Raw genomic sequence first — 27,925 nt, 5'->3', positions numbered from 1 at the left:
TAACATCTATGTGACGCTGGGTTCCTTTTTCCTCTTTCCTACAATATCTTAGATTTTCAGCAAGATGTAAGAATCAGTTGATGGCTGTAAGAATCAGTTGATGGCTATAAGAATCAGTTGATGGCTATAAGAATCAGTTGATTGCTGCAGTGCATTGGAGAGGCAGCAGTTTCAGACCAGTAAACACAAGGACAGAAGTCAAACAGCAGGTCATTCTCAGCTTTCATTGATAATACGAAATAATGACAACAATCTAAGGAAGCCAATGCAAAAACAAAGAGTGAAAACAAACACAGGAAACTGGATTGATACAAGGCAGGAAACAGGATCGATACAAGGCAGGAACACAATGGAGTTAGTGCTTTCAAGCTCTCTCTCTCACACACACACACACACACACACTCTCCATCCATCCCCCTCATTCTCCTTAATTCCAGCATGCAAGAAGAGGCCTTTCTTAGAGCACAGGCCAGGACATTACAGGTAACACAACCCACATCATCCCAGATCCCCCTAGCTGGTTTACGTAGTCTAGAGTTCAGAGTGGACAGGAAGGGTATCTCAGACCCCACAGGAACCACGCAGGGCCAGGCCATCTCCAGGTAGGTGACAGATATGCAGAGTGTTCCTGTAATTGCAGCTTTTCCTGGTCTCTCAGGAATAAGAGCCATCAGTCAGGTGACTAATGCAGAGAGACACATGCGTTGGCCGTAGAGGAGAGACGGGGGCGGGTCTCTACCCTCTGCTCTGGCTTTGGATTGGTCAGACACTAGCAGAGGCAGGGGCCTTCTGGTCTGACTTGGGATTGGTCAGATGTTATGTAGCAGCTCACCAGGACAGTCCAAACAACTAATCAAGTCATCAGCAACACATTTCAGAAGGAAGGAACATTATTACCATGACAACAAAACCAAAACAAAACGATATCTAGATCTCTTTAATATCATAACAACCGCTAGTCTGCTCACACGGAAACGACTGTAGAAAACAGGAGGTGGGTCTTAGGGTCTGAGCTGATGGCTTTGATTGGTCGTCTGCAGCATGTTGACATGTCCGTCTCCCAGCGGGGGGGAGGGAAGGGGACTGACTGCTCATGGAGAGGTTCAGGCTGTTCTGTCCGACCTGGAGAACTGTGGTTATTGTAGTTTTGTCCTAGGGTAGTCTGGAGAAATGCGTCAGAAGAGAAGAGAACTATGGGTATTGTAGTTCTGACTCTCAACATGCCAGGAGGTCTGGGGGCTGCCATAAGAGCAGAGGACTGTGGGTATTGTAGTTCTGTCCCTCATGCGGTCTCTCAGGGTAGTCTGGAGCCATGCGTCAGAAAAGGACTGGGTATTGTAATCATGTCTCTCAGGAGGATTGTGGGTAGTGTAGTCATTCAAGGCCCTAGTCTGTCAGCTGGCAGCGTAGCTAGAGAGGAAGCTGTAGAACATGGGTAGTTTCATCCTCTGCTGGTCTCTCCTACACCAGGCCATGACCGTCCCCTCACTGTTAGCTGTGTAGAGGTGGTGGCCGTCACACGAATACGTCAGGCTGATGATAGGCTTGTTCGACTTGGGGAAGGTGATCTCTCTCACTGGCTTCAAGTCCCAAGTGCTCCACAGCCTAAATGGTTGTGATGAGAGGAAAAGGAAGACCTTTGTTATTTAACATTTATTCAGGAAGCCACACTCACTCAGATTCAGAACGTCTTTGTGTCACTACCCAAGTTTCCATCCAATTGGCGACAGTTTTTCCATGCGCAAATTAAAAGATTTGCATACAAACAGTATGTTTTTCCATCAAATTGATTTGTTGCAGATAAAAGGTTGTGATGACGTAGTGCACAGAAACATATATTTAGTTATGTTCCAATGTACTGAATAAAAAAAATACAAGTTAAAATGGGTTTCCATCTCAAATATTTTCCTTATATAATGAATGTGCCCACTCTGGTCTTGGTACGTGCTCTCTAGCCAACAGAGACAGTGTGGGTAGGCTACCTACAGTTCCTTCAGGAAGTATTGGTACAGTACGTGCTACCTACAGTTCCTTCAGGAAGTATTGGTACAGTACGTGCTCTCTAGCCAACAGAGATAGTGTGGGTAGGCTACCTACAGTACGTGCTCTCTAGCCAAAAGAGACAGTGTGGGTAGGCTACCTACAGTTACTTCAGGAAGTACTGGTACAGTACGTGCTCTCTAGCCAACAGAGACAGTGTGGGTAGGCTACCTACAGTTCCTTCAGGAAGTATTGGTACAGTACGTGCTCTCTAGCCAACAGAGACAGTGTGGGTAGGCTACCTACAGTTCCTTCCGGAAGTATTCAGACCCCTTGACTTATTCCACATTTTGTTGTGTTACAGCCTGAATTCAAAAATATATTTAATAGATTTTTTTTCTCAGCAATCTACACACAAAACCCCATAATGACCATAATAAGTGAAAACATGTTTTTAGACATTTTGGTAAATGTTTTGAAAATGAAATACAGAAATATCTAATTTACATACATGAAGGGAACTCACGTGCGCCAGCTGTGTGGTTAGTGAGAAAGTGCGTATTGCAAATGTACGCTCCCTTACTAGACGTCCGATAAATCTGCGGACGGCGTCGGGCCGCTCATAGGGGCCGGATCTTCCAGGAAGTCATCGAACGGAGTCTCTCGGACCTTCCGTTTCCATTTAATAAAATGTTCAAATTTTGGTAATTTCTTTGCAGTTCTGGATTATTCCACGGGAGGGCGAATGGAATCATATTGCAAACGTAACGTATATCACCGATCACGACGCGGCTTTTTCTCCTAAACGGAAAATAATTTGAAGACGAAACTCGGTCAGCGTGGGTTTGGCATAATGGGCAGTTGGCCCCGAACAGGATGGAGTCGAGGCCTCGACGCTTTTCGAGTTAAGGCTATTTTTCTGGGATTGAAAGTCAAACAGGAAAATAGAGTGCTGATTTGACCGCTTCACATCAAACTACATGAGCCTACGGTGTCAGGAGAAAAGGAACCATGCATTTACCAATGTTCATTTCAGAGAAATTGTACAATGGCACATTGGTGATATTCAACAATAGGAGGTTTTTTTCCCAAAAAAGTTACAGATCCAGTTGCAGCGTGTTCAGATGAGTCCGTTAAGGCGGGTTTCGGAGCTCTGTGAGATTACTGTGATTTTCTGAAACAACACACACTTGTTCAACCCTCTGTAAATAAGTCAGTTCTTAACAGAAAGACCTAAAACTCAATATTCTATAAGAGCCTAATGTTCAGCTTCCTGTGTCAACCAGAAGTGCCTTAAAATTGTGTTATAGGGGCTGTTTTGAAGGGTTAAAAAGGTCAGATATTTCCACAACTTCATATGTGTGACTAGGCAACCCTCATGAACTGTAAATCAGTCATTTATCCCATCAGATGTCAAAGAAAAGCTCTCTCACACACACACACACAGCAAGGACGGAGTGACACAGTGCGGTGCTTAAAGACACAAAGAGCCTGCAATGGCATTACCATTATCTCTAGGCTGTGCCGAGTTCAATGAGACGCCCCGCTTGACCGTAGCTCGGTCTGAGCACAGCGACCGTGAGAAAACTAGGCCCAAAATGATGCCTGCACCAATATGTCAAGTGCTTTTGGGTGACAGTGAGAGAACCGTTAGGGTTAGAAGCACAATTCAACCTCAGGAGCGTTCCTGAGGTCCTCCCGATCTGTGCAAGCCTAACCTTGACCCTGTGGCATTAACCCTTCACAGTGAAAAGAAGGTGTTTAGATCAAAAAGTGTGCAATGACTTCTCTCCCCATAGGAATACATTGACTATTCTCCTAAATTCAACCTGAAGCCTATGTAGGTTATGAATGCCTTATGAACCTGTCTTCTATAACAATCCATCAGGCTACTGTGAGGTCTACCTGTGTCGATTCTAAGGTTCCTGGAGCAACCGGAAGTTGTTAAAATCACCCTAGAACTATTGTCATATAAGCAACCTGCAGATAGTGAAAATCACGCAACTCAACCATGTGTCATTCAGTCAATTCTTAAGGTAGAGGCTTCATATTCAGGATTCTGTTTATGCCTACCCCAAAGACAACGTGTGTAGAGTAAGAACTTCCTGTGACAACCGGAAGTGGTTAAAAACACCCTAGAGCTATTGTCATATAACCTGCACATTGTGAAATTCACGCAACTCAACCCTGTGTCATTCAGTCAATTCTTAAGGTAGAGGCTTCATATTCAGGATTCTGTTTATGCCTACCCCAAAGACAACGTGTGTTTATTCCTTTTGCAAAAAAAACTAAAAACACACACACACAGCTTGGCCATAGGGACATAGTGTGGGGCTTAGAGACTTATACCGCCTTCAATAGTTACTTTTGTTCAAACGATTCAAGAACCGTCAGACCTAGAGTTCCGAAACTTTAGAAACCTGTTCTAGAGCTCATGTCGTTTTTGCACGGTGAATTATGTGGCTCTAGAAGGTTCTCAGACCGAGAAACCGCCTCGTGCATTTGCAATATGTTCAATTCATTTTGAATATCACGGACATGGCGACATGTAGAAATGTCCCAGAGTGGCAAGACTAGGTGCATTGAAACCGCCTCGGCCCATAGAGACAGACCCCAATGTCTCTGTCCGATAGCTCATTCAGGGACCCCATAGTAACGCCCTGAAAAACTGGATTTTCAGCACCAATTAAGGCTATTGCTCGGGCACCGAATGACCTATCGAGCCGAAACTTGGGATTCAGGGTCGCCTCACATAGGCCTACACATATTGTCAGAGCTGGACCCGCAGCTATAACGTAACTATGCGTTTTATATTTTTTTTATGGTTAAAATTGAAAGCGCTGTGAATTATGGGCCTTCTCTGACATATGTGATAGTTGGCTTCTATACGAGTTGGAAAAAGTGGATTTGGTGTCAGAATGCTGGGTGACGAGCAATGGAGAGGAACCACAGTCACTGCACGGCCATCCCGAGTTCATCGGGCCAGTCAATTATGCATTTCTGCAGTATTTTTGAGCATGCCTAAATTTGTGATGCTAAATGCCCATTGAATCATATTGCAAACGTAATGCGCATTTGCAATATGATTCAACAGCAAAAAATATCACCAAAGTTGACATGATGAAATCAACACAACGAGCGATGGAGAGGAACCACAGTCACTGCACGGCCATCCCCAGTTCATCGGGACAGTCAATTATGCATTTCTGCAGTGTTTTTGAGCATGCCAAATTCGTGATGTAAAGGCCCATTGAAACATATTGCAAATGCGCATCCGTGCACATGGTGACCCGAAATGGGTTACCAGGAGATTGTTTTTAGAATGGTTTTAAATGCCTTTAGGGGGGTGCAAGGGGTCCACGGTTGGGTAGGGAGCACCCCCCATCAGTGCCCATCCAGTATGGGGCGCCCCTAGTCATTTTGGACATTTTTTAAAAAAATCGCAAAGAAATGACAGTCCCACTTCTCTCATGTCACCATCAAGCCATGGAGAGGAACCACAGTCACTGCACGGCCATCCCGAGTTCATCGGGCCAGTCAATGATGCATGCCTAAATTTGTGATGCTAAATGCCCATTGAATCATATTGCAAACGTAACGCGCATTTGCAATATGATTCAACAGCAAAAAATATCACCAAAGTTGACATGATGAAATCAACACAACGAGCGATGGAGAGGAACCACAGTCACTGCACGGCCATCCCGAGATAATCGGGCCAGTCAATTATGCATTCTGAGCATGTCAAATTTGTTAAAAATGTTAAAAGCAACAGAGTCCCACTTCTCCCTCATCATACATGACAAGTAGACCATCTGCGTTGATTCATGGCTTAACATAGGGCTATATATCATTTGGGCAGTATAAATGCCATTTGGACCATGCTTCACTGACTTTTGGGTTTGGAAACCGACTTCCTATGATCGTACATGGCAAACGGACAAACATCCTGATTTGGCACATTCAATACTTTTATACATGTATAATTGACAAAAAAATTATTGGACATTTCATTTGCACATTTCTAATTGCATTTGGCAAAAAAAAGAAACAAATATGTCACTTTTGACTTCCTATGAAATCGTATTCCAAATGCACAAAACATATGCCTTATGCACAAGCAAATATGTCACTTTTGACTTCCTATGAAATCATATTCCATATGCACAAAACATATGCCTTATGCACAAGCAAAAACAACCCAATAAAATATGTCAAAAGTATGTCCATACAGCTCTTATACATGTGTAATTGACATAAAAAAATCGGCCCAGAAACCACTTTTTAAGGGGCTGAAAAGTTTTCCAAAAATATGTCATTTTTTCAAAATTTGACTCTTGGGTCTTGAATTGTGTTATATTTACAATATGAAAATTCACTGCGGAGAGCTCTAGCCATCTATTGGATATTTGCTGTGATTTGGCACATTCAATACTTAATTTTGCAAAAAAAAGAAAAAAAGTCACTTTTTTCCTATGAAATCATATTCAAAATGCACAAAACATATGCCTTGTGCACAAGCAAAAGCAACCCAAAAAATGACGTCAATAAAAAACGTCATAAGCATGTTCATACAGCTCTTATACATGTGTAATTGACATAAAAATCGAAAAATTTCGAAAAACGGTCCAGAAACCACTTTTTTAAGGGGTGATAAGTTTTCACAAAAAAAAAAACATTTTCTCAAAATCTGACCCTTGGGTGTTGACTTGGGTATCATTTGCTGTATGAAAATCCACGGTGGAGCGCGCTCGCCATCTAAAGGAATTTTGGGGTGTTACAATTGCCAATTGCCATCGGAAAATTGCCATATGATTGGCACGGAGATGGACCGCTTTCGGTGGTATTTACAATTGTGTGTATGATTCGTGCTATGCCAATATGTTCCCATGTTATTTTGTCCAAATCAGGGTAAGTCTCTAAGAGCTGTGAGGCTTTCTGGGTAAATTTCTAAGAGCTGTGAGTCTTTCTGGCAAAGTCTGTAACAGCTTTCCGCACCTTGATTATGCAACATTTACCCATTATTCTTTAAAAAAAATGTTCAAGCTCTGTCAAATTGGTTGTTGATCATTGCTAGACAGACATGTTCAGTTATTGACATATATTTTCAAGTAGATTTAAGTCACAACTAAGTCAAAACTAACTCGGCCACTGTATATTTGGCCTTGTTTTTTAGGTTATTGTCCTGCTGAAAGGTGAATTCATCTCCCAGTGTCTGGTGGAAAGCAGACTGAATCAGGTTTTCTTCTGTGATTAGCTCCATTCTGTTTCTTTTCTATCCTGAAAAACTCCCCAGTCCTTAATGATGACAAGCATACCCATAACATGATGCAGCCACCACTATGCTTGAAAATATGGAGAGTGGTACTCAGTAATCTGTTGTATTGGATTTACCTCAAACACAATACTTTGTATTCCGGACATAAGTTAATTTCTTTGTCACATTTTCTGCAGTTTTACTTTAGTGTCTTGTTGCAAACAGGATGTATGTTTTGGAATATTTGTATTCTGTACAGGCTTCCTTCTTTTCACTCTGTCATTTAGGTTAGTATTGTGGAGTAACTACAATGTTGTTGATCCATCCTCAGTTTTCTCCTATCACAGACATTCAACTCTGTAACTGTTTTAAAGTCACCATTGGCCTCATGGTTAAATCCCTGAGAGGTTTCCTTCCTCTCCGGAAACTGAGTTAAGAAGGACGCCTGTATCTTTGTAGTGACTGGGTGTATTGATACACCATCTAAAGTGTTATTAATGACTTCACCATGCTCAAAGGGATATTCAATGTCTGCTTTTTAATGTTTACCCATCTACCAATAGGTGCCCTTCTTTGAGGCATTGGAAAACCTCTGGGTCTTCGTGGTTGAATCTGTGTTTGAAATTCACTGCTCGACTGAGGGACCTTACAGATAATTGTATGTGTGGGGTACAGAGATGAGGTAGTCATTAAAAAATAATGTTAAACACTATTATTGCACACAGAGTGAGTCCGTGCAACTTATTATGTGACTTGTTAAACATATTTCTACTCCGGAATTTATTTAGGCTTGCCATAACAAAGCAGTGAATACTTATTGACTCAAGACATTTCAGTTTTTTAACATGAAATTATTTGTAAAAATGTAACAATTAAAATGTTTTAACAACAAAATGTGGACAAGTCGAGGGGTGTGAATACTGTCTGAAGGCTCTGTACATAAGGAAATTATTATAGAAAAAGAGACAGATGACTTTTATCTGTCAAACAGCAGCCAAGTCCATATTTATCGAAAGGAACATCAACACGAAAATCATCACATCAATCGAAGTTTATTACATCAATATTTGTGCAGAAAGACGTTTCCGGCCACAACTTCTCTCATAATTAATTTTACCGTCACAAAAAAAGATCCCACCTTGTCTAGCGTATTTTGTTTTGTCGACATTTGGTCTAGTGGGAGTTTATCGACAAATTTGAGATTTCCATCAGGCCTGTTGTGACATTTTCTATCCAACATGTACTTTACTCACATTAAAAGTTTGGATGGAAACCTGGGTAATGCTGGACAATTTGTTTGAGGCAGCATAAAACTATAAAAACACTAAGTACAATAAAAACATCCACAAGGAAACAGACTTGTACACACAGAGAGAGACAGACAGGTACGGGAAGCTGCTCACCTGACCACTCCGTTCTCCAGTCCCCCTGTAATGACGTTGACAGACACTCCCTCCGGCTGATTGGAGAACGCCACAGAGCAGATGATCTCACGACAGTGGACATGGCCAATCAGATCACCGTTCACAGTCCACAACCGTAGATCACTGCCCCCGCCCACTGGATGTACACAATGACATCATAGGTTAGAGGATGAGCCAGACACGCAGACAGTCAGCCAGACACGCAAACAGTCAGCCAGACAGTCAGCCAGACAGTCAGCCAGACAGTCAGCCAGACACACAGACAGTCAGCCAGACACGCATACAGTCAGCCAGACAGCCAGACAGTCAGCCAGACACGCAGGCAGTCAGCCAGACACGCAGGCAGTCAGCCAGACACGCAGACAGTCAGCCAGACACACAGACAGTCAGCCAGACACGCAGACAGACAGTCAGCCAGACACGCAGCCAGACAGGCAGCCAGAAACGCAGACAGACAGGCAGCCAGACACGCAGCCAGACAGGCAGCCAGAAACGCAGACAGACAGTCAGCCAGAAACGCAGAGACAGTCAGTCAGCCAGAAATGCAGACAGACAGTCAGCCAGACACGCAGACAGACAGTCAGCCAGACACGCAGACAGACAGTCAGCCAGACACGCAGACAGACAGTCAGCCAGACACACAGACAGACAGTCAGCCAGACACACAGACAGACAGTCAGCCAGACACACAGACAGTCAGCCAGACATGCAAACAGTCAGCCAGACAGTCAGCCAGACAGTCAGCCAGACAGTCAGCCAGACACGCAGACATACAGTCAGCCAGACAGACAGCCAGACAGACAGTCAGCCAGACACGCATACAGTCAGCCAGACAGCCAGACAGTCAGCCAGACAGTCAGCCAGACACACAGACAGTCAGCCAGACACGCAGACAGTCAGCCAGACACGCAGACAGTCAGCCAGACACGCAGACAGTCAGCCAGACACGCAGACAGTCAGCCAGACACGCAGACAGTCACGCAGACAGACAGTCAGCCAGACACGCAGACAGACAGTCAGCCAGACACGCAGACAGACAGTCAGCCAGACACGCAGACAGACAGTCAGCCAGACACGCAGCCAGACAGGCAGCCAGACACGCAGCCAGACAGGCAGCCAGACAGGCAGCCAGACAGTCAGCCAGACAGTCAGCCAGACAGGCAGCCAGACAGTCAGCCAGACAGGCAGCCAGAAACGCAGCCAGACAGTCAGCCAGAAACGCAGACAGACAGTCAGCCAGCCAGAAATGCAGACAGACTGTCAGCCAGACACGCAGACAGACAGTCAGCCAGACACGCAGACAGACAGTCAGCCAGACAGTCAGCCAGACACACAGACAGACAGTCAGCCAGACACGCAGACAGACAGTCAGCCAGACATGCAGACAGACAGACAGCCAGACACACAGAGAGTCAGCCAGACACGCAGACAGTCAGCCAGACACGCAGATAGACAGCCAGACACGCAGATAGACAGCCAGACACGCAGATAGTCAGCCAGACACACAGATAGTCAGCCAGACACACAGATAGTCAGCCAGACACGCAGATAGTCAGCCAGACACACAGATAGTCAGCCAGACACACAGATAGTCAGCCAGACATACAGATAGTCAGCCAGACAGACAGGTCCTCCCACTGGACTATTCTATATACAGTAACAGCCAGGTCCTCCCACTAGACTATTCTATATACAGTAACAGCCAGGTCTTCCGACTGGAATATTCTATATACAGTAACAGCCAGGTCCTCCCACTGGAATATTATATATACAGTAACAGCCAGGTCCTCCCACTAGACTATTCTATATACAGTAACAGCCAGGTCATCCCACTAGACTATTCTATATACAGTAACAGCCAGGTCCTCCCAGCAGACTATTCTATATACAGTAACAGCCAGGTCCTCCCACTAGACTATTCTATATACAGTAACAGCCAAGTCCTCCCACTAGACTATTCTATATACAGTAACAGCCAGGTCCTCCCACTGGACTATTCTACATACAGTAACAGCCAGGTCCTCCCACTGGACTATTCTATATACAGTAACAGCCAGGTCCTCCCAGCAGACTATTCTATATACAGTAACAGCCAAGTCCTCCCACTAGACTATTCTATATACAGTAACAGCCAGGTCCTCCCACTATACTATTCTATATACAGTAACAACCAGGTCCTCCCACTAGACTATTATATATACAGTAACAGCCAGGTCCTCCCACTGGACTATTCTATATACAGTAACAGCCAGGTCCTCCCACTATACTATTCTATATACAGTAACAGCCAGGTCCTCCCACTGGACTATTCTATATACAGTAACAACCAGGTCCTCCCACTGGACTATTCTATATACAGTAACAGCCAGGTCCTCCCACTGGACTATTCTATATACAGTAACAGCCAGGTCCTCCCACTGGACTATTCTATATACAGTAACAACCAGGTCCTCCCACTGGACTATTCTATATACAGTAACAGCCAGGTCCTCACCTGAGTCACAGACCGTAGCGATGTCCCCTGTGGTCTCACTGGCTGACACTGCGGTCACCGGGCTCTTGTGACCCGTCAGGCTCTGGACATAACACAACCTAACAAGACAAACAACAGGTGATTGTTTATTCATGAAAGACAGGAAAAACAAAAGGTTATTATCAGCAGGCTAGGCTACCACGTCCACCCACCTGTTGAGGTCCCAGAGGATGCATGTTCCATCCCTGGACACAGAGATAAGGATGCTGTATGGTTTACACACATGGAGGCTGGTCACCTCAGAGCTGTGGCCGTACAGGTGGACCTGAGACTCTACCTCCATCTCTGTAGGCTGCAGGAAGAGATAATCAGAGGAGGAAGAGGAAGGAGTTATACACAGGAACATAAGAAAGAAACACGAGACCAAACCTAAAAGCATACAGAATGAAACATGGTTTGATGATGATGGAGAAATCTAAGGAAGTCATTGAGAAATATATCTAATCAAAAGACACAGCGAACAAGACTACACAAATATACACCTTCAATATGGGGAAACACTGAAGCAATACAAACACACCCTAAGAACAGAAAGAGGAACAGCACATTAGAAATCAGCTGAGGCTCAGTTCACTAACCCAAACCAACCCCATAGAGCCTCAGGACAGCACTCAGCCAGCTGGTTCTGAGGCTCAGTTCACTAACCCAAACCAACCCCATAGAACCTCAGGACAGCAGTCAGCCAGCTGGTTCTGAGGCTCAGTTCACTAACCCAAACCAACCCCATAGAGCCTCAGGACAGCAGTCAGCCAGCTGGTTCTGAGGCTCAGTTCGCTAACCCAAACCAACCCCATAGAGCCTCAGGACAGCAGTCAGCCAGCTGGTTCTGAGGCTCAGTTCGCTAACCCAAACCAACCCCATAGAGCCTCAGGACAGCAGTCAGCCAGCTGGTTCTGAGGCTCAGTTCGCTAACCCAAACCAACCCCATAGAACCTCAGGACAGCAGTCAGCCAGCTGGTTCTGAGGCTCAGTTCACTAACCCAAACCAACCCCATAGAGACTCAGGACATCTGGTCCAACCAAATTATCACAAAACAAAAAGAAAAATATATCACCTATTGGAAAGACATCACAAAAAATCTTAGTAAACTTCAATGCTATTTGTCTCTAAATAGGCAGACTATCTGACCACTGTGACTGATAGAAAACTGAGGAAAACACTGACTAGGTACAGACTCAGAGAGGACAGTCTGGCTATAGAGACCGGTCGTCACAGACAAACCTGGCTGCCCAGAGAGGACAGTCTGGCTATAGAGACCGGTTGTCACAGACAAACCTGGCTGCCCAGAGAGGACAGTCTGGCTGCCCAGAGGACAGGCTGTGCTCACTCTGCTCCAGGGGAGAGGTAGAGACAGAGCTGCATTTCCTAATAAACTGTGACAAATACTCAGACCTAAGAGAATCTTTCTTTCCCAAAATTATCATTCAGTACAATGCATTTGAAACTATAAAATCAAATATTTATCAGGTGAAAAGCCAACTATGTGTCCTCCTGCCACAACCTGAGGGACAGCCAGTGAAAAGTGCAATATAATGTCAATGTTATTTCCCATTTAGTTTTGTTCTGTCTTTCATTCCAGGTCATGTGTCTTCTCAGTCAGGTTGAGACTGGCCTACTTCTATTTCTTTAATGTATTATTATTCTCATTAATATTGTTGTTGTAGTTGTTGTTGTTAACCTCCCTGGGCGAGGTGGGACGCAAGCCAACAGCCAGTGGAATCGCGTGGCGCGAAATACAAATACCTCAAAAATGCTATAACTTCAATTTCTCAAACATATGACTATTTTACACCATTTTAAAGAAAAGACTCTCGTTAATATAACCACATTGTCCGATTTCAAAAAGGCTTTACAGCGAAAGCAAAACATTAGATGTCAGGAGAGTACCCTGCCAAAAATAATCACACAGCCATTTTCAAAGCAAGCATATATGTCACAAAAACCAAAACCACAGCTAAATGTAGCACTAACCTTTGATGATCTTTATCAGATGACACTCCTAGGACATTATGTTACACAATACATGCATGTTTTGTTCAATCAAGTTCATATTTATATCAAAAAACAGCTTTTTACATTAGCATGTGATGTTCAGAACTAGCATACCCACCTCAAACTTCCGGTGAATTTACTAAATTACTGATGATAAACGTTCACAAAATACATAACAATTATTTTAAGAATTATAGATACAGAACTCCTTTATGCAATCGCGGTGTAAGATTTTAAAATAGCTTTTCGGCGAAAGCACATTTTGCAATATTCTGAGTACATAGCCCGGCCATCACGACTAGCTATTTTGACACCCACCAAGTTTGGGACAACCTAAACTCAGAATTACTATTAGAAAAATTGGATTACCTTTGCTGTTCTTCGTCAGAATGCACTCCCAGGACTTCTACTTCAACAACAAATGCTGTTTTGGTTCCAAATAATCCATAGTTATATTCAAATAGCTCCGTTTTGTTTGTGCATTCAGGTCACTATCCGAAAAGCGAGCGCATTTCGTGACAAAAAAAGTCAAAATATTCCATTACCGTACTTAGAAGCATGTTAAACGCTGTTTAAAATCCAATTTTATGCTATTTTTCTCGTAAAATAGCGATAATATTCCAACCGGGCAACGTTGTATTCATTCAAAGGCTGAAAGAAAAAAAGAGAATTCTCATGAACGCGCATCTCCAGTGTCACTGTCCCCAGGCTGACCACTCACAAATTCTCCAGCTGTTCTTCGCCCAGAGACAGCAGACACCCCATTACACTTTCTGGTGGCTTTAGAGAGCCAATGGAAGCCTTAGAAAGTGTCACGTTACAGCACAGATGCTGTATTTTCGATAGAGATGCAACAGAAGGACAACAAATTGTCAGACAGGGCACTTCCTGTATGGAATCTTCTCAAGTTTTGGCCTGCCATATGAGTTCTGTTATACTCACAGACACCATTCAAACTGTTTTAGAAACTTTAGAGTGTTTTCTATCCAAATCTACTAATTATATGCATATTCAAGTTTCTGGGCAGGAGTAGTAACCATATTAAATCTGGTACGTTTTTTATCCGTCCGTGCAAATACTGCCCCCTAGCCCCAACAGGTTAATGGTAATCACATTTCCACTACTAATACTATTATTGCTGTTGGTCACACCATTTTTGTTATGTATACTTTGACAATGTAAGTAATTTAACTTGCCATGTCAATAAAGTCGGCTGAATTGAAATGAGGGAGAGAAAGACAGAAAGACAGAGAGAGAGACAGTGAGACAGAGTGAGACCGAGACAGTGAGACCGAGACAGAGAGACCGAGAGACAGAGAGACAGTGAGACAGAGAGACAGAGAGACAGTGAGACCGAGACAGAGAGACAGTGAGACCGAGACAGAGAGACAGTGAGACCGAGACAGAGAGACTGTGAGACCGAGACAGAGTGAGACAGAGACTGTGAGACCGAGACAGAGAGAGAGACCGACACAGAGAGACCGAGACAGAGAGACCGAGACAGAGAGACCGAGACAGAGAGACCGAGAGACAGAGAGACAGTGAGACCGAGACAGAGAGACAGTGAGACCGAGACAGAGAGACAGTGAGACAGAGACAGAGTGAGACAGAGACAGTGAGAGACAGAGAGAGAGACCGACACAGAGAGACCGAGACAGAGAGACCGAGACAGAGAGACCGAGACAGAGAGACCGAGACAGAGAGACCGAGACAGAGAGACCGAGACAGAGAGACCGAGACAGAGAGACAGTGAGACAGAGAGACAGTGAGACAGAGAGACAGAGAGACAGTGAGACAGTGAGACAGAGTATGTACTGTGGGGTCTAGGGGAGAGAGAAACAGAGACAGAGACAGAGAGTGTAACAGTGTAACAGTTACAAAAGCCAATGTAACGGTTTAGCTTCTGTCCCTCTCCTCGCCCCAACCTGGGCTTAAACCAGGGACCCTCTGCACACATCAACAACTGACACCCACGAAGCATCGTTACCCATCGCGCCACATAAGCCGCGGCCCTTGCAGAGCAAGGGGAACTACTACTTCAGGTCTCAGAGCAAATGACGTCACCCGATTGAAACGCTATTAGCGCGCACCACCGCTAACTAACTAGCCATTTCACATCGGTTACACTCACCCCCCTTTTGAACACTACCTGATCTAACGACCACACGAGGGGACAGCTTTATTACAGGTCATACTGTTTCAAACTGTCTTAATCTCCCCCATAGAAACAACAGTGACAGCACCGTCAACAAAAACGGAAGGGATCTTTTGCAGCTCTGTAGAAGCCTGGGTCTGTACTTTGTCAAAGGTAGGTTACGGGGGGAGTCTTTGGGGAGATTCACCTATTGCTCACCTCTTGGTGAGCAATAGGTGATCACAGACATATGATGACAGACATTGACCCTTTGTCTCTCAGCTCATTCACTGTCAAGCCACTAACACCTCTGTCTGATCACAGCCAAATGACGTTGTTCCTCAAAAGAACAGACATGGAAACAACTACACATTCTCAGCCCAGTAAGCTGTACAATCAGAAATTCATACAGATGGGCCCAAAAACAGCACAGAAGAATACCAGAAAGCAACCTGGAACCAAAATATCCAAACCCTCTTAGATAACTTTCTGGATAGCACATTCACTCACAGTAAAGAAGGCATCAATCTAGCAGTAAAAAACATCAACTATATATTCAGGCAAACGGCAAAAGAAGCACAATTGAAATTGATAAAAAAACGAAACAAAAAAGATCACAGATGACAACTGGTTTGGTGCAGATTGTAAAATTATAAGGAAAAAACTTGGAACACTATCCAACCAAAAGCACAGAGACCCAAATAATGGTGAATTACACATTCATTACTGTGAGACTTTAAAACTCTATAAACGTACACTCAGAACCAAAAAAAACACAGTACAACAGCAAGCAGCTGACACTAATTGAGGAGTCCATAAACACAAACAACTTCTGGCAAAATTGGAAAAAATGTAAAAAAAAATCTAAACAAGAGGAATTAGCGATACAAAACGGTGACATATGGACAACCCATTTTAAAACACTCTACAACACCGTTCAAATTGACACAAACGCAGAACAACGCCAAATTCATGAGAAGTTGAATGGATTAGAAAAAGCTATAAAGGACAATCAAAATCCTTTGGACTCCCAATGGAGACAGAGAGAGATACAGAGAGAGACACAGAGAGAGACAGAGAGAGAGACAGAGAGAGATACAGAGAGAGATACAGAGAGAGATACAGAGAGAGATACAGAGAGAGATACAGAGAGACAGAGAGTGAAACAGAGAGAGACAGAGAGAGATAAGGAGAGTGACAGAGAGAGATAAGGAGAGTGACAGAATGATACAGAGAGTGATACAGAGAGAGACAGAGAGTGATACAGAGAGAGTCAGAGAGTGATACAGAGAGAGACAGAGAGTGAGACAGAGAGTGAGACAGAGAGTGAGACAGAGAGACAGTGATACAGAGAGAGACAGAGAGTGATACAGAGAGAGACAGAGAGTGATACAGAGAGAGACAGAGAGTGATACAGAGAGAGACAGAGAGTGAGACAGAGAGAGACAGAGAGTGATACAGAGAGTGATAAGGAGAGTGACAGAATGATACAGAGAGTGATACAGAGAGAGACAGAGAGACAGAGAGTGATACAGATAGAGACAGAGCGTGATACAGAGAGAGACAGAGAGTGAGACAGAGAGAGACAGAGAGTGAGACAGAGAGAGACAGAGTGATACAGAGATAGACAGAGAGTGATAAGGAGAGTGACAGAATGATACAGAGTGACAGAGTGATACAGAGAGTGAAACAGAGAGAGACAGAGAGAGAGACAGAGAGTGATACAGAGTATGCACTATGGGGGTCTAGAGGGAGGGATAATGGTAGGTCAGTGGGTGTTGATGTGGAGGCGGACGGATGGAAGGATGGAGAGAGGAGGATGGCTGGAGCTTAGAGAGTGACTGAGGGTGTTGCCATGGAGACCCACGGTACTGTACTCAATGTGGTGCTGGTAAAGAGAGACGGAGAGAGAAATAGAAAGAGCGAGAGAAGCAAGAGTGGAGAGAAACAAAGAGATACAGAAAGAGAGAGAGAGAGATACAGAAAGAGAGAGAGAGAGAGATAAAAGGGAGAGAGAGAGAAAGTGGGAGAAAAGAGAGAGAGAGAGGAGGGAGAAAAGAGAAAAGGGAGAGAGAGAGAAAGTGGGAGAAAAGAGAGAGAGAGAGGAGGGAGAAAAGAGAAAAGGGAGAGAGAGAGAGTGATACAGAGAGAGACAGAGAGTGATACAGAGAGAGACAGAGAGTGATACAGAGAGAGACAGAGAGTGATACAGAGAGAGACAGAGAGTGATACAGAGAGAGACAGAGAGTGATACAGAGAGAGAGAGAGAGTGATACAGAGAGAGACAGAGAGTGATACAGAAAGAGACAGAAAGAGACAGTGATACAGAGAGAGACAGAGAGACAGAGAGTGATACAGAGAAAGACAGAGTGATACAGAGAGAGACAGAGAGTGATACAGAGAGAGACAGAGTGATACAGAAAGAGAGTGATACAGAAAGAGACAGAGTGATACAGGAAGAGACAGAGTGAGACAGAGAGAGACAGAGAGTGATAAGGAGAGTGACAGAATGATACAGAGAGTGATACAGAGAGTGAAACAGAGAGAGACAGAGAGAGAGACAGAGAGAGACAGAGAGTGATACAGAGTGATACAGAGAGTGAGACAGAGAGTGAGACAGAGTGATACAGAGAGTGAGACAGAGTGATACGGAGAGAGACAGAGAGTGAGACAGAGTATGCACTATGGGGGTCTAGAGGGAGGGATAATGGTAGGTCAGTGGGTGTTGATGTGGGGGCGGACGGATGGAAGGATGGAGAGAGGAGGATGGCTGGAGGGTAGAGAGTGACTGAGGGTGTTGCCATGGAGACCCACGGTACTGTACTCAATGTGGTGCTGGTAAAGAGAGACGGAGAGAGAAATAGAAAGAGCGAGAGAAGCAAGAGTGGAGAGAAACAAAGAGAGATACAGAAAGAGAGAGAGAGATACAGAAAGATAGAGAGAGAGATAAAAGGGAGAGAGAGAAAGTGGGAGAAAAGAGAGAGAGAGGAGGGAGAAAATAGAGAAAAGAAAGAGAGAGAGAGAGAGAGAGAGAGAGAGAGAGGGAGAAAAGGGAGAGCGAGAGCGAGAAAGAGAGAGACCTGGCTCTCAAGAGAAGACAGGCTATGTGCACACTGCCCACAAAATGAGGTGGAAACTGAGCTGCACTTCCTAACCTCCTGCCAAATGTATGACCATATTAGAGACACATATTTCCCTCAGATTACACAGATCCACAAAGAATTCCTAAACAAATCTAATTTTGATAAACTCCCATATCCTACTGGGTGAAATACCACAGTGTTCCATCACAGCAGCAAGATGTGTGACCTGTTCCAACATGAAAAGGGCAACCAGTGAAGAACAAACACCATTGTAAATACAACCCATGTTTATTTTCCCTTTTGTACTTTGACTATTTGCACATAATATGATATTTGTAATGTCTTTATTCTTTTGGAACTTTTGTGAGTGTAATGTTTAATGTACATTTTTATTGTTTATTTCACTTTAGTTCATTATCTATTTGACTTGCTTTGGCAATGTAAACATGTTCCCATGACAATAAAGCCCTTACATTGAAATTAAATTGAGAGAGACAGAGGGGGGAGAGAGACAGACAGAGGGGGGAGAGAGACAGACAGAGGGGGAGAGAGACAGACAGAGGGGGAGAGAGACAGACAGAGGGGGGGAGAGAGACAGACAGAGGGGGGAGAGAGACAGACAGAGGGGGGAGAGAGACAGACAGAGGGGGAGAGAGAGACAGAGGGGGGAGAGAGAGACAGAGGGGGGAGAGACAGAGGGGGGAGAGACAGAGAGGGGGAGAGACAGAGAGGGGGAGAGACAGAGGGGGGAGAGACAGAGGGGGAGAGAGAGAGAGATATACACTATATAAACAAAAGTATGTGGACACCCTTTCAAATTAGTAGATTCAGCAATTTCAGCCACACCCGTTGCTGACAGGTGTATAAAATCAAACACACAGACATGCAATCTCCATAGACAAACATTGGCAGTAGAATGGCCCGTACTGAAGAGCTCAGTGACTTTCAACGCGGCACCGTCATAGGATGTCAAATTTCTGCCCTGCTACAGCTTCCCCGGTCAACTGTAAGTGCTGTTATTGTGAAGTGGAAATGTCCAGGAGCAACAACGGCTCAGCTGTGAAATGGTAGGCCACACAAGCTCACAGAACGGGACCGCCGAGTACTGAAGCGCGTAGCGCGAAAACATTCATCTTTCCTCAGTTGTAACCCTCACTACAGAGTTCCAAACTGCCTCTGGAAGCAACGTCAGCACAAGAAGACTTCATCAGGAGCTTCATGAAATGGGTTTCCACGGCCGAGCAGCCGCACACAAGCCTAAGATCACCATGTGTAAAGCCAAGCGTCGGCTGGAGTGGTGTTAAGCTCACCGCCATTGGACTCTGGAGCAGTGGAAATGCGTTCTCTGGAGTGATGAATCATGCTTCACAATCTGGCAGTCTAACGGACTAATCTGGGTTTGGTGGATGCCAGGAGAACGCTACCTGTCCCAATGCAAAGTGCCAACTGTAAAGTTTGGTGGAGGAGGAATAATGGTCTGGGGCTGTTTTTCCATGGTTCGGGCCCCTTAGTTCCAGTGAAGGGAAATCTTAACGCTACAGCACACAAAGACATTCTAGATGATTCTGTGCTTCCAACTTTAAGGCCGTTTGAGGAAGGCCCTTTCCTGTTTCAGAATGACAACGCCCCTGTGCACAACGCGAGGTCCATACAGAAATGGTTTGTCGAGATCGGTGTGGAAGAACTCGACTGGCCTGCACAGAGCCCTGGCCCCATCGAACACCTTTGGGATGAATTGGAACTGGAACTTGGAACTGCGACTGCAAGCCAGGCCTAATCACCCAACATCAGTGTCCTACCTCACTAATGCTCTTGTGGCTGAATGAAAGCAAGTCCCCCGCAGCAATGTTCCGACATCTAGTGGAAAGCCTACCCAGAAGAGTGGAGGCTGTTATAGCAGCAATGTTCCAACATCTAGTGGAAAGCCTTCCCAGAAGAGTGGAGGCTGTGGCTCAGTTGGTAGAGCATGGTGTTTGCAATGCCAGGGTTGTGGGTACGATTCCCACGGGGGGCCAGTACAAAAAAAAAAACATTTATGAAATGTATGCATTCACTACTGTAAGTCGCTCTGGATAAGAGCGTCTGCTAAATGACTAAAATGTAATAGCAGCAATGTTCCAACATATAGTGGAAAGCCTTCCCAGAAGAGTGGAGGCTGTTATAGCAGCAATGTTCCAACATCTCGTGGAAAGCCTTCCCAGAAGAGTGGAGAATGTTATAGCAGCAATGTTCCAACATCTCGTGGAAAGCCTTCCCAGAAGAGTGGAGGCTGTTATAGCAGCAATGTTCCAACATCTAGTGGAAAGCCTTCCCAGAAGAGTGGAGGCTGTTATAGCAGCAATGTTCCAACATCTAGTGGAAAGCCTTCCCAGAAGAGTGGAGGCTGTTATAGCAGCAATGTTCCAACATCTAGTGGAAAGCCTTCCCAGAAGGGTGGAGGCTGTTATAGCAGCAATGTTCCAACATCTAGTGGAAAGCCTTCCCAGAAGAGTGGAGGCTGTTATAGCAGCAAAGGGAGGGACCAACTCCATATTAATGATTTTGGAATGAGATGTTTGACGAGCAGGTGTCCACATACGTTTGATCATTGTAGTGTGTATATATATTGAGAGAGAGAGGCTTGTATTACTCACAGTAGTAGTATTGAAGCGGTTAATGTAAGCCGTGATGACTCCACATCTACTGCCGGTGAACAGCTGACAACCGTCAGACACCCAGGCACACGCTGTTACCTACAGAGAGAACACAGTAGGTGATGTACTAAATAAAAGTACAAAGGAGATGTGGGGTCTCCTATTGCCCTGTCATTAGAGTCTCCTATTGCCCTGTCATTAGAGTCTCCTATCGCCCTGTCATTAGAGTCTCAAGGAGTTGTGGAGTCTCCTATCTGGGTTACGGCTCCTGGTCTTAATCTTTAGTCAACTATATAAATATACCTTCAGGGTTTAGTGATATTAAAGGTAGGTTAGTTTAGAGCACCGTATGACGTGATATTAAAGACTAGGTACAGTAGTTTACCTGGTGTAGTGGAGAGCACTGTATGAAGTTGATGGGCGGTTCACTCTGTTTACTCTTTAGCCTCAGCATGTTGTCAGCATAGCCCCAACTCAAGATGGCAGACCACTGGATATCTGTACTGTGCATGCTCCTCACACCTGGAGATACACAGAGGAGAGGGTCAGTGTTCCTCACACCTGGAGATACAGAGGAGAGGGTCAGTGCTCCTCACACCTGGAGATACACAGAGGAGAGGGTCAGTGTTCCTCACACCTGGAGATACAGAGGAGAGGGTCAGTGCTCATCACACCTGGAGATACACAGAGGAGAGGGTCAGTGTTCCTCACACCTGGAGATACAGAGGAGAGGGTCAGTGCTCCTCACACCTAGACACACAGAGGAGAGGGTCAGTGCTCCTCACACCTGGAGATACAGAGGAGAGAGTCAGTGCTCCTCACACCTGGAGATACAGAGGAGAGGGTCAGTGCTCCTCACACCTGGACACACAGAGCAGAGTGTCAGTGTTCCTCACACCTGGAGATACAGAGGAGAGGGTCAGTGCTCCTCACACCTGGACACACAGAGGAGAGGGTCAGTGCTCCTCACACCTGGAGATACAGAGGAGAGGGTCAGTGCTCCTCACACCTGGACACACAGAGGAGAGGGTCAGTGTTCCTCACACCTGGAGATACAGAGAGGGTCAGTGCTCCTCACACCTGGACACACAGAGGAGAGGGTCAGTGCTCCTCACACCTGGAGATACAGAGGAGAGGGTCAGTGCTCCTCACACCTGGACACACAGAGGAGAGGGTCAGTGCTCCTCACACCTGGAGATACAGAGGAGAGGGTCAGTGCTCCTCACACCTGGACACACAGAGGAGAGGGTCAGTGGTCCTCACACCTGGAGATACAGAGGAGAGGGTCAGTGCTCCTCACACCTGGAGATACACAGAGGAGAGGGTCAGTGTTCCTCACACCTGGAGATACAGAGGAGAGGGTCAGTGCTCCTCACACCTAGACACACAGAGGAGAGGGTCAGTGCTCCTCACACCTGGAGATACAGAGGAGAGAGTCAGTGCTCCTCACACCTGGAGATACAGAGGAGAGAGTCAGCGCTCCTCACACCTGGAGATACAGAGGAGAGGGTCAGCACTCCTCACACCTGGAGATACAGATGAGAGGGTCAGCGCTCCTCACACCTGGAGATACAGAGGAGAGGGTCAGCGCTCCTCACACCTGGAGATACAGAGGAGAGGGTCAGTGCTCCTCACACCTGGAGAGACAGAGGGGAGGGTCAGTGCTCCTCACACCTGGAGATACAGAGGAGAGGGTCAGTGCTCCTCACACCTAGACACACAGAGGAGAGGGTCAGTGCTCCTCACACCTGGAGATACAGAGGAGAGGGTCAGTGCTCCTCACACCTAGACACACAGAGGAGAGGGTCAGTGCTCCTCACATACAGGGTCAGCTCACTTGTTTTCTTTAAAGCAGATTAGATTAATTGCCACAACATCAAAAGATGTGTTACTGTATATATTTATGTCAGGAAAGAATTTCTTCTGGTTTACCGTCCCAAATAAAATGGGATCTTTATTTCTCATATAAATTAAAAAGCAGGTCGCTAGGTGTAGGCCAGGCGAGGCTAGGCCATTATCAAATAAGTAAACTGGGATATGACTAAAGAGTTAATCAGGGTGAATTTTCCACAAATAGACAGGTATTTACCTTTCCATGGTAGCAAGACCTCATCTATTTTTGCTAACTTTCTATTAAATGTATTAGAGTGAGATCATTTCTTTCTTTAGGGATTTGTATACCGAGTATGTCCACATCCCCGTCAAACCATTTATTGGTAAACTCACGGTATTGTAAAATTTGTATTGTTTAGTAATCCAATACGTAATATAGTACACTGATCATCATTTGGTTTTAATCCAGAGAGGTTAGAAAAAGTATCTAGATCCTCTATGAGGCTGTGGATCCAAGTTGTGGATTTAAAAGAAAACATGAATCATCAGCGTACAATGACACCTTTGTTTTTTAAGCCTCGGATTTCTAACCCTTTGATATTATTGTTTGATCTAATTTTAACAGCTAACATTTCGATGGCAATAATAAATAGATATGCCGATAGTGGACAACCTTGTTTTACTCCTCTTGACAATTTAAAACTTTGAGATGTAGCCATTATTTACTATTTTACACCTAGGGTTACTATACATAATTTTAACCCATTTTATAAGAGATTCCCAAAATGTAAATATTCCAGGCATTTATATACAAATTCCAGTCGTACTTTATCAAAAGCCTTTTCAAATTTCGGCTATGAATACCAGGACTGGTTTCCCAGATTTTTCATAGTGTTCTATTGTTTCCAGGACTTGTCATATATTTTCTCTAATGTATTGTCCATGTAAAAAACCTGTCTGATTAGGATGAATAATATCCGGCAATACCTTTTTAATTCTATGCGCTAAGCATTTTGCTAGAATGTTTTTATTCACAACACTGAAGGGTAAAGGACCTCCAATGTTTTAAATGGACTGGATTTTCATATTTACTTCTTGGATCCTGTTTCAGAAATAATTAAATCAAACCTTTTCGTTGAGTATCTGATAATCTACCATTTATATAAGAGTGGTTAAAACATGCTAATAATGGTCCTCTGAGTACATACATTTTTTTTGATATACCTCCACTGGTATGCCATCCAGGCCTGGAGTTTTCCCAGCCTTAAAGGCTTTAATTGCATCTAGAAGTCCCTTCTCTGTAATTAGGTCTTCACATCAGTGAAGGTCTGTATGGCTGTTAATTTTACGCTATTAGTAGGAAGAAAAGAAAATCCTTACAATTAACTTCGGTTAGTGGAGATGGAGATGACAAATGAAAACGTATTCTTAAAGTACTTTGCTTCCTCCTTCAAAAATTGTTTGGTGAATCATGGATGACTCCGTCATTGGCATCAAGTTTCAGTACATTTTTTGGGGTAGAATTTCTATGTTGAAGATTAGAAAATGATTTGGTGCATTGTACCCCATATTCCATACGGTTCACTTTATTGTTTATAATACATTACACTTGATCTTTCTTGAATAAGTTCCTCCATTTCTTTCAGTTTCTCCTGTAACTTATTCTGTGCCTCTATGGTACAGTTTGTAATACCATCTATCTGTTCTGTTAGACCTATTTCCTTTGTTAATATGGACTCCTTTCAACTACATTGCTTTTGTTTTGGAGCTGAAATGCCTCTAAAAGGCACATTTAAAAGTGTCCCCCTACAATAAAGGGATTATAAATTATTCTGTCCTGGTTAAAAACAAGTTGCCATCCAATAGGCTTTGATTATATTTCCAGTATCCTCGCCTTCGCAAAAATTCTGAAAGAGTAATGTATAGACCAATTATTAAATGCTGTTTGTTTGTGTATGTAGGGCAGACAACTGACTAATTGTATTACAAGCTTGTAATATTGGGTTGCATGAGCTTGTGTCCTCCCCCAGCTATGCATTATTTAACATGTGTTTAGGGGGTTTGCCACAATATAAATATCAATTGAACTACTTTGGCAGTGATTTTTTTTTGTTTACACAACCATCAAATACATAACTGGGAGACATTAGTGATGTGAAAACACATGCTTTGTTTTGTCCTACCTCGGGTAAGGGTATCTCAAAACTGTAGAGTCCTTGCCACTAGCCCATTAGGAAATGTATACTTTTCTGGTATACTGTAATGTGTCACCTTGTTCCTAGTATAATATACTGAAATGTGTCACCTTGTTCCTAGTATAATATACTGAAATGTGTCACCTTGTTCCTAGTATAATATACTGAAATGTGTCACCTTGTTCCTAGTATAATATACTGAAATGTGTCACCTTGTTCCTAGTATAATATAATGTAATGTGTCAACTTGTTCCTAGTATAATATACTGAAATGTGTCACCTTGTTCCTAGTATAATATACTGAAATGTGTCACCTTGTTCCTAGTATAATATAATGTAATGTGTCAACTTGTTCCTAGTATAATATATTGTAATGTGTCACCTTGTTCCTAGTATACTATACTGAAATGTGTCACATTGTTCCTAGTATAATATAATGTAATGTGTCACCTTGTTCCTAGTATAATATAATATAATGTGTCACCTTGTTCCTAGTATAATATAATGTGTCACCTTGTTCCTAGTATAATATAATGTGTCACCTTGTTCCTAGTATAATATAATGTGTCACCTTGTTCCTAGTATAATGTACTGTGTCACCTTGTTCCTAGTATAATGTACTGTGTCACCTTGTTCCTAGTATAATATACTGTAATGTGTCACCTTGTTCCTAGTATAAATTTACTGTGTCACCTTGTTCCTAGTATAATATAATGTAATGTCACCTTGTTCCTTGCTGTAGATCATCATGAGACAGAAGTTGCGTGACAGTCCACAGATGGCTCTGGTCGGGAGGGCCAGTAGAGATCCGAACCTTTCTCCATGGGGCTGGCTGAAACACACTACAGGATCTGGAGAGCTGGGGGACCCCACATACTCACCCCACTTCAGGCCCTTGATCCAGGACAGGGGACTCTGTGGAGGAGGAAGAGGGGGAGAGAGAGAAGGATGATTATTCAACAACACTGCATAGCCCACCCAGACAGACCCATATCATTTAATTTCAATTAAATCTTCATGTTGTAAAGACCACTTAGCAACAGCTGTTTTTCAGGGAGACTACGTTACACTTCTCCATTTATTTTTTTACCTTTATTTAACCTTTAACTAGGCAAGTCAGTTAACAACAAATTATTATTTTACAATGATGGCCTACCGGGGAACAATGAGTTAAACTGCCTTGTTCAGGGGCAGAACGACAGATTTTTAACCGTGTCAGCTCTGGGATTCGATCCAGCAACCTTTCGATTACTGGCCCAACACTAGGCTACCTTTGACCTTTAAACCTACCGGGTAAACTATATCTTTGACCTGTTCCCTGGTCTCTCTGAAGGCCAGCTGCACCAGGAGACCCATGGCAGCAGGAAGCTCTCCCTCCATAATGAGTCTGGGTCCGGCTCTGCTGATGTGGGATGCAGAGAACAGCTGTCTGGGCGTCTGTCCATAGGTCTTGATCATGGTTTCCAACGCACGCCGCTGCACCGGGTCCTCCACTGACGACACGTCCATACCGAAATATGTCTACGGACGAGGGGAGAAGAATCTAATTGACCAACTTGTCAAACAGTTAAAATACAAGCTAATGTCTCTTCTTTATCCAAGGTCATGCTCATTAGGGAACACACGAAAACGTTCCGCAACGGTAAACCAAAACCCAATGTTAATTTTTTTGTCCAAATCCAGTCCCTCTCTGTTCCAGTCTGTTTGCTTCCGTTTGGTGGAATATATATGCCCCAGGTAATAAACTCACAGCTGGGTGGAATACATTGATTGCACATACAGCTGCCTTGCCCTTCTGTTCCAACCCAAAAACCAGGTCAACAATATATACTAATCTATATAACTGGCATGGTGTATATAAGTTACTCACAGCTGGGTGGAATACGTTGATGGCATGTACAGCTGCCTTGCCCTTCTGTTTCAACCCAAACACCAGGTCAATCCACTGACAGAGGGTCTGAGAGACCTGGTCTGACTCCAGGGCCTGGCGGTGGATCAGGATGAAGAGGCGAGGGTCGTTTCGCGCCCAGTGTGGCAGGTTGACGTGGTTCACACGCTCACTGTTTTGACGCACACCAAAGTCAAAACCTGGAGGACGACAGAGATACATTGGAAAGAGGAAAGGAGGTCTACTGTAAAACATTTCTTACTGGTAATATGGGCGTCTACAGTAAAACATTTCTTACTGGTAATATGGGAGTCTACAGTAAAACATTTCTTACTGGTAATATGGGAGTCTACAGTAAAACATTTCTTACTGGTAATATGGGCGTCTACTGTAAAACATTTCTTACTGGTAATATGGTCATCTACTGTAAAACATTTTTTACTGGTAATATGGTCGTCTACAGTAAAACATTTCTTACTGGCAATATGGGCGTCTACTGTAAAACCTTTCTTACTGGTAATATGGGTGTCTACAGTAAAACATTTCTTACTGGCAATATGGGCGTCTACTGTAAAACATTTTTTACTGGCAATATGGGCGTCTACTGTAAAACATTTCTTACTGGCAATATGGGCGTCTACTGTAAAACATTTCTTACTGGTAATATGGGCGTCTACTGTAAAACATTTCTTACTGGTAATATGGGTGTCTACAGTAAAACATTTCTTACTGGTAATATGGGTGTCTACTGTAAAACATTTCTTACTGGTAATATGGGCATCTACTGTAAAACATTTCTTACTGGTAATATGGGCGTCTACTGTAAAACATTTCTTACTGGTAATATGGGCGTCTACTGTAAAACATTTCTTACTGGTAATATGGGCGTTTACTGTAAAACATTTCTTACTGGTAATATGGGTGTCTACAGTAAAACATTTCTTACTCGTAATATGGGCGTCTACAGTAAAA

The 27,925-nt window shown here is 44.0% G+C and overlaps 1 protein-coding gene across 3 annotated transcripts in view; it reads right to left on the bottom strand.

Moving 5' to 3' along the window:
• Window positions 1-205: 205 nt before the first annotated feature.
• The window catches only part of lyst (lysosomal trafficking regulator), a 220,625-nt gene continuing 192,905 nt past the window's right edge, over window positions 206-27,925 (bottom strand). For all 3 annotated transcript variants that reach the window (XM_045702248.1, XM_045702249.1, XM_045702250.1), the window contains 9 exons: window positions 26,936-27,153; window positions 26,356-26,586; window positions 25,791-25,980; window positions 21,423-21,559; window positions 21,038-21,136; window positions 11,347-11,486; window positions 11,156-11,253; window positions 8,641-8,797; window positions 206-1,605 (listed from right to left, as the gene is read on the bottom strand). In XM_045702248.1, the coding sequence (XP_045558204.1) occupies window positions 1,395-1,605; window positions 8,641-8,797; window positions 11,156-11,253; window positions 11,347-11,486; window positions 21,038-21,136; window positions 21,423-21,559; window positions 25,791-25,980; window positions 26,356-26,586; window positions 26,936-27,153 (1,481 nt within the window). In that variant the 3' untranslated portion in view covers window positions 206-1,394. The remainder of the gene's footprint in view (window positions 1,606-8,640; window positions 8,798-11,155; window positions 11,254-11,346; window positions 11,487-21,037; window positions 21,137-21,422; window positions 21,560-25,790; window positions 25,981-26,355; window positions 26,587-26,935; window positions 27,154-27,925) is intronic.

This window comes from Salmo salar, chromosome ssa19, assembly GCF_905237065.1.
Source record: "Salmo salar chromosome ssa19, Ssal_v3.1, whole genome shotgun sequence".
NCBI lineage: Eukaryota > Metazoa > Chordata > Actinopteri > Salmoniformes > Salmonidae > Salmo > Salmo salar.
The sequence above is the reverse complement of the archived record's forward strand: the minus strand, read 5'-3'. Positions and strand labels throughout refer to the sequence as shown.